Here is a 7,632-nt window from a genome sequence, read left to right on the forward strand (position 1 = left end):
ATCTCTTATATGTGTATATTGTTCTATTTCCGTGGGAAAAAACTCAGGCTTTTTGTTTGAAAAGATAATATATCAATTTTCAAGAAAAAGAGGAAAAAGAAAGAGACCCCACAATGTGTGGGGAAGTTTTTTAATCATTTACATGAAATGGGCTCGCCATGGGATTTGCTTATATAAAGCAACTCCTTAAACAAGCTCAGGGGTCCTCCTTCTCCACCTTGCAATATTTCTCCATGAAATCTGCCTCCAACCTCACCAAGACATTAGTCTCTCTCTCATATTCTCCTCCTTTTACTTAGTTCCCATCCGCCTTTCTTTACCCAACATAAACACACACTGAAAAAAACACACATGTACGTATTAATGGCCCAAACAAGCACTTTCTTCTCACCCTTTTCCATCTTCTTCCTCGTTATTACCGTTATTGTCTGCTTCTTACCTAACTCTTCAGTCTCAGCCTCCACGGACTCCTTCCTCTACGGTGGGTGTACCCAGCAGCAGTTCACTCCCAACTCCGCCTACGAGTCGAACCTTGACTCGCTACTCACCTCCCTCGTCAACTCGGCCACTTACTCCGCCTATAACAACTTCACCATCATCGGCTCTAGCGCCCCGGACGTCGTCTACGGCCTCTACCAATGCCGCGGCGACCTCTCCATGCCCGACTGCGCCTCCTGCGTCGCCCGTGCAGTCACTCGTGCCGGCGTTCTCTGCGAGCAGCGTTGCGGCGGGGCCGTTCAGCTCGAGGGCTGCTACGTCAAGTACGACAACGTCACGTTCTTAGGCGTGGAGGACAAGACGGTGGTGCTGAAGAAATGCGGGCCCTCCGTCGGGTACAACTCGGACGCCATGTCGAGCAGGGACGCGGTCCTCACGGGTCTGGCGGGTTCGAGCGGTCCGTTCCGGCTGGGGGGATCGGGTAAGGTCCGTGGCATGGCCCAGTGTACGGGGGATCTGAGCTCCGGGGAGTGTCAGGATTGCCTTGGAGAGGCGATCGGACGGCTGAGAAGCGATTGTGGGACAGCGGATTACGGGGACATGTTCTTCGCCAAGTGCTACGCGAGATACTCCACCGGTGGGTCCCACGGGTACTCCAAGGCCCATGGTAAGGCCCATTTAATCACCCCACATCTCCAAGTCCCCTTCCTTTTCCTCCCATTCCTCTTCGTTTGATCCAGCAGAACTTGTGGTGGTGGGGTGTGAAGTGAAATATTATGCTGTGTATTGCTGTAAAAATAATAATAAGAAAAAAATTTGTAAATAATGTTGAGTGTGACCACAAGAGAGTTTACCAAAAGCAATGAACTGTTTGGGTCATTTTTCCCCCCCTGGTCTCACAGCACGACGTTTTCGAATATGGTTCACTTTTCGTTCCGTTTCATCCTATTCTACATACGAACCAAACGGGGTCTTATTTCTTAGTAATTGAGTGGTTTTTGTAACCTGTGGACGTGTTCATCCTCAAGGGGTGCATCACACACACGTGTAAAAAGACTATGTATTAGATGGTTTGAGATATGTTGATGTGTCAAACACTGAATCGTGATGCAGAGAAATCGAATGAAGAAGGAGAGAAGACATTTGCAATAATCATAGGATTATTAGCAGGAGTGGCCATTCTTATTATCTTCCTCGCTTTCTTGAGGAAGCTCTGTGAAGATCGTGGTAATTATACTCATTATTTCACAATTTCTCTTCCCATTTTCTTCTTATTTTCTAATTTTTTTTTAAAAGTGATATAGCATTCCACTGACTTTTTTTTTTCCGGTCTTGTTGGTTTAATTATTTCCCATGCAGGTAAGTAAGAATAAAGAAACAATCAAAGATTGTTGAAGTGCCCAACTATCAGCCTCTGTCCTCCATTAGAGCTTGCTTTTGGTGGCTCCTTTTCTTTTTTTAAATTACCTTTGTCAATTTTTTATTTAAAAAATATGTGTTCAAAAGAGGGATTGAAGAGATCATGGAGGCACTTGTTGAAATGAATGCGAAGAAGGAAGAAAAGTGAAAGGGAGAGATCAAAAGATTCTATGATTTGCTCTCCCTTCGCTTTTAACAAAGCGGTGTGTTATCTTTGTGCATTATATGATATTACAGTAATATTCTTTAATTGTAAAGCTGCATGAAGCTTATATTATAAAGTCATAATAATATTCTCCCTCTATCGTGTATCATTGGTATATGCACCTCTCCTCAACTTTTCTGGGACACTGAATTTTCATATGATTCTGCTTTTGCTTTCTAAACACAACTTTATCTAAAGCTTCTTTCTTTCGTTCTTTTCAGAAAAAACTATTTTTCTAGTTTTTCATCCAACCTAAATGCGAGGTTGTGAATTAATGATATAATTTTATATGATATCAAATTAAAGAAGTATGATATGGAAATGATTTTGTTTTGAATAGTGAAATACTTGCATTTTGAAAGGCTACGTAAAGGAAATTGGATGAATTACTATAAGATTATCAAAAAATGTATATATTTATTATAAAAACTCTCATAATAATTGAGTCGTATGTAAGTTAAAAGGCAGAAAATGTTAACAAGTTTTAACTGCTTATTTGTTATTGAGAATTTTTTATAATCATATTTCTTTTTTATGATCTCATAGTAATTCTTCTAACAAAACTTGCAACTTGTTTTTTAATAAATAACTTATCAGGAATTTGATTGTTGTTAATTTTCTTGAAAAGAAACCTAACTGTTTTTTAATAAATAACTTATCAGGAATTTGATTGTTGTTAATTTTCTTGAAAAGAAACCTAACTGTCATATTCTTTTATTGTATGTCTTATAACAAGACCATTTTTCAGAGGACAAGTTCCGGAATGTCTGATGCGCAAATGCACTAAATTTAGGAACAGAACAGCATGATGGGAAGTCTCAGCATACATTTTTGTCCAATCAAACTCATGAATTGTTAGTGCTTAGTGGATAACAAAGCCAGAGACAGGACATTCTAATTGAATCCACTAGAGCTGCTATTGACCCACAAGAGTACCTTGGAAAAAAAAAAGAACATGCACTGTTCTGGTTGAAAGCTTATGTCACTACTTTTGATTTGCTCCTTCCCTGTGTTGAGCCCTTTTAGTTTTAAGTCAAACGTCACTGAATGGAATCTGGGGTTTGGCCTCCAGATGGATGCCAATATATCCAAAGCTTCACAATTAAGCAATCACACATTTACACAGATTTTCGTGTTTCCCCATAATTTTGTCACTATGGTACTATCTCACCAGACACTAGTTATTCAAACCCCAGGCAGGCAAAGTACCGGACCCCCCCCCTCCCCAAAATAAAAGTGCCCGTGCTGTGTTTTGGATGATGTGGAAAAGGTTTTCGTTTTCTGCCAAAGATGATGTGAAAAAAGTTAGAATGAATAAAAAGTATTTGGATAAGATCAAAACCATAATTTCATGAATACTTTTACAGTATACAAAATAAATATGTAAAAGAATTTTTCACGATTTATAAAAAATACTTCTGAAAAATAATTATTGGGATATCCAGACACCTTTTTAAGTTTTTTTGTTGTTGCCATTTTTCTGATAACCCAGAAAAAGTCGGGTTGTGTTGGCGTGTTCTTTTCATTCTTCTTTTTACTTTCATACCCGAAAGTTTCTGATTTTCTTCTTCTTCTTTTTTCTTTTTTTCCCTTCCTTATTGTCTCCATGTACCATATGACGTGGAAACTTGAGTAAATTTGAATGAAATAAACAATGAGAAACCCAATTTAACCTTGAACTGAGAGTCTGAGACATAATTATGAAATTGAGCACTTGTTAATCAATGGATCCAAAGCATAAGATTTAAATTCCAGTGAAAATTAACCACAATAATTGTTTCTTACATGATCTCTTATATTTTTGGGAGACTTATGTCTAAGGACTAAATGCACAAATATTTTGTTCCTGAATACCACTGATGACAAATACTTATAATTCTATTTATAAATTTACATTATGTGGATGGTAAATAATTGTACTTCAACAAATAAATTTACATTATACGAGAGGTAAATTTAAAAGTGTTCTTGATAATTAATTTGGAAATTTGGTCCTTCAGTACGATTCTTTCTATTTCCTTATTCTGAACAACGTCATTAAGTGTCATGGTCTAAAATTAAGTGCCTCGAATAGAAAATAATATTACATAAATAAAATATTAAATTTGACCAACAATAATTAGGTAAAGTGGATAAAATTCAAAATCTAATTATGAAATATCTTTCTATTCAAGATTAAGAAAAACACTTGAATTTGGATGGATAATCAGATAATATCACACAGTTATAAAAAAAAACTAAGTTACCAAAAATAAACTGGCAATAAACTATTTATAAACAAAATCAATTAAAAAAGGTTAGCAGGCCAATACCCAAACTTATTCCCAGATATCGTGTGATTATCGAAGCCCGACACAATGAATAAAACCCAAAACTGTAAATCAAATTAAGCCCACTAAACTGGCCTGGTTCAAATTTCTCTCTCGATGGCTCATCCAGATTCCTGAATCATCCTGGACCAGCGTCTTCTTTGCACGATGCCCTGCATTAGATAAGATGCCGGGAACATTCTGGATAGTCGCGATAACTCCTATAAAACCCTGAACTCACTGAATTTCCCCAGTGCTTGAGCTTTCTTCCTCAATCCAACTTTACCATCTTCAGCTTTTGTAGGGTTCAGCGATGGCCGACGGCTTATTCGGCTCCCCTTTCAGGCGCTTCTTCTGGAGCCCTCCGATTTTCCGAGAATGGTCAGGATCAACGGCTCTCATGGATTGGCTTGAATCTCCGTCTGCCCATGTCTTGAAAATTAACGTGCCAGGTATCTATCATCAATCACACACTCTTCAATTTTATCAGATGTATTAGAATGTTGAGGGGGTTGGTTTGGATTCAACAGAATAATAACTTGTGAAATTTAATTTTTTTTAATTTGGGACCAGGGTTCACCAAAGATGACATAAAGGTGGAAATTGAGGATGGGAATATTTTGCATATCAAAAGTGAAGGTGGGAAAGAGGACCATCAAGCGAAAGACTCTGTTTGGCATGTGGCTGAGAGGGGGACAGGTAAGGGTGAGTTTTCTCGCGCAATTGAATTGCCAGAAAATGTCAAGGTTGATCAGATTAAGGCACAGGTGGAAAATGGAGTTCTCACTGTAATAGTTCCTAAAGATGCTCCAAAGTCGCCTAAAGTGCGAACCGTTAATGTCACCAGCAAGCTTTGAACAATGGAGTTAATAGTGAGGGGGCATATTGTAATCAGTTTTTAGATAATCAAAATCTTATCATGTAAGCAATTGCATGTTGTAATTAAAAACGAAGGGATGATCACCAATAAAGATTAGTCTTTAAAATAGCACTTTGTCTCAGCTTTTCAGCCCGTCTTTAAATACTTGTCTTTATTAATCATCACTTGGCTCATCAGTAAACACCAGAATCATTTCGAAGAGAAGAGACCAGGTGGATGATGTCATCCATTTATTGGTACATCTGAGAACAACGCATGAAATACAGTCGCCAACTGGTAACTTTACGGGAATTTTTACTGGACAACAAACCATATCCAACAGATACATCCAAATTCTTAATGACACCAAAAAACAAAAAAAACAGGAATCATTTTACAGTTCTGGAGTGTTTGATAAGCCAGTTAATGACAACATCGATGTTTGTGGAATCCTTACATGAAATCATGTAGCAGCAGACTTCTCTGTCTTTGATGGATTCGAGTCCTCTGAAATGTTCAAGATGAAAATCCATAGAACCTTTCAGATATAAATATTTGCAAGATATGGAAACTGAAGAGAGCAACGGTGAACGGAACAAGTTCTTCAAGTTCCCTTTAACTCACAGTTTATCTACTAACGCTTGGTTAGATAGTGCCTCTGACTTGTCAATTTTGTTGCCAAGAACAAGCAAAGGAATCCCAATCAAAGAAGGTCTCATGAGGAGGTCATGTAACTCACTTTTAGATATCGGAATGCTGTCCCTATCAGCAGCATCTACCACATACCTGTTTTTCAATTCTATCAGTTGAAAAAACAGAGACTTGTAAAATTTAATCCTTTAAAAAGGGTACTGTACACAAGTATGAACAAGTCATGCCCATTTTTTTCCCAACCTAAATTCACATGCAATTGGCCTGCCGATAGTGCTCGAGTTTTAAGACTAAGCCATCAAAGTTGAAGCAAAACTTATATGTCTTTGTATATTGACATCCTGTATGTGTTTCTGTAAGGCCATAAAGAGAGAATATTTAGAGATGGGAAGTACAGTATGGCAGAGACACCCCGACAGTAACGCTCCCACATTGTTCGGAATCTCCTCTGCCCTCCAAGGTCCCAAAGCTTTATTGTCACATTTCCCTTTTTCACTTTCCTCATGTTGAACCCTATCTGGGTTTCATAGCAACGAAAAAAAAAAAGTTTTTATTGTGCAATGTTCAAATATGTTAGAAAAATTTTAATCAAAAGGAAGAAATACGTACAGTTGGAATCATGTCCTCACTGTATCCCCCTGTCTGGTAAAAATGATCAAACCAATGATGTCAAAATATTGGTTATTTATCAGTAAGCAGTAAAACAAAATCAGGATTTGCGCTGACTCACAGCAATTGCATTGACAAGTGATGTCTTCCCTGCATTCTGAAGGCCTACCAGAGACAGTTCCATCTCCTGCTTAAAATATAAACTGACACAAATATGTAGAAAATTAACCCTAGGTGGGTGGGTGGGTGGGTGGGTGGGTAGATGGAAAGTTGAGAGGATGTTGTTCAAAGTCCACTGTAATACGGGAACTTGAATGGATGTTCAAAATGCAGAAGCTGATATAGAACTCAGGCCTCTTACAATTATATCATTTTAGTGTTTAATTCTATAGGTTTAGATTTAATCAACTTTACGACAATTGGACAACTTACAAGAAAGGATATAATTTGATCCTCTTGGACAAAACAAAAGCTTTCTTTGTCACAGCGCATATTGGTGATATGGGTTCTCACTAACAAGCTAAGCTAGCAAACCACCTTGAAATAGTAACATAGAAAAAAGCAACCAAGGAAGTGGGAATAACATTCCATTGTGGTAACAGGAGTTTTTTCCGGCAAAGCCACAAAAGGAAGAAAAGCAACATAAAAGACTAATCAGTAAACGGAAAGGGGACAGCAAGAAACAGCTTACCTTCGGAGCCAGTTGAGAAAAGAATCCCAGAGACCCATTTCACTAAAAGGAACTATGTTCGAGCCCTTGAGGATAGATTCTGAATCTAGAAAAACAAATAGAGGATCTCAAATTCTTTTCCTTCTTCCCTTTCCAAGAATGAAAGTAGAGGATGAAGGTACAAAACAAGTAACTTCACCGACTATGAAGGAGGTGTAGTCCCTGTCTGTCGCTATCCTCTGCTCTTTTGCTGCCACAACCGCTAAATTTTCTGCCTATTGTGCATGCTTCGTTGTGCTCCTTTCTAAGCTACCATATAGGAAAGAAGGAACAAAACATTATTCAGGAATATGGTTAAAAAATTGAATGTGTATGACAGTGTGTATTGAGAAATTTATGGGCAGGTGAAAAATACACTATTTATAATTTTTATTTTTCAGAACAACAAATTTAACGGCTCATAAATAGAATT

General features: G+C 37.9%; 3 protein-coding genes across 3 annotated transcripts; 2 read left to right on the forward strand and 1 right to left on the reverse strand.

Moving 5' to 3' along the window:
- Positions 1–214: 214 nt before the first annotated feature.
- On the forward strand, positions 215–1,915 carry LOC114743790 (plasmodesmata-located protein 7-like). The gene is made up of 3 exons (XM_028932004.1): positions 215–1,105; positions 1,552–1,665; positions 1,798–1,915. Exons 1-3 carry the CDS (start codon positions 352–354, stop codon positions 1,803–1,805), a joined length of 876 nt encoding a protein of 291 aa, XP_028787837.1. The 5' UTR covers positions 215–351; the 3' UTR covers positions 1,806–1,915.
- Positions 1,916–4,559: 2,644 nt separating this feature from the next.
- Positions 4,560–5,370, forward strand: LOC114743791 (15.7 kDa heat shock protein, peroxisomal-like). Its single transcript, XM_028932005.1, has 2 exons — positions 4,560–4,823; positions 4,945–5,370. Exons 1-2 carry the CDS (start codon positions 4,685–4,687, stop codon positions 5,226–5,228), a joined length of 423 nt encoding a protein of 140 aa, XP_028787838.1. The 5' UTR covers positions 4,560–4,684; the 3' UTR covers positions 5,229–5,370.
- Positions 5,371–5,579: 209 nt separating this feature from the next.
- On the reverse strand, positions 5,580–7,219 carry LOC114743788 (ADP-ribosylation factor-like protein 8c). Its single transcript, XM_028932003.1, has 6 exons — positions 7,182–7,219; positions 6,612–6,693; positions 6,491–6,523; positions 6,277–6,398; positions 5,855–6,016; positions 5,580–5,737 (listed from the first exon to the last, which is right to left on the reverse strand). Exons 1-6 carry the CDS (start codon positions 7,217–7,219, stop codon positions 5,620–5,622), a joined length of 555 nt encoding a protein of 184 aa, XP_028787836.1. The 3' UTR covers positions 5,580–5,619.
- Between the last annotated feature and the right edge of the window lie 413 nt (positions 7,220–7,632).

Source organism: Neltuma alba, unplaced genomic scaffold (assembly GCF_004799145.2).
Source record: "Neltuma alba isolate B1F8T4 unplaced genomic scaffold, ASM479914v2 tig00004132_pilon, whole genome shotgun sequence".
NCBI classification, from domain to species: domain Eukaryota; kingdom Viridiplantae; phylum Streptophyta; class Magnoliopsida; order Fabales; family Fabaceae; genus Neltuma; species Neltuma alba.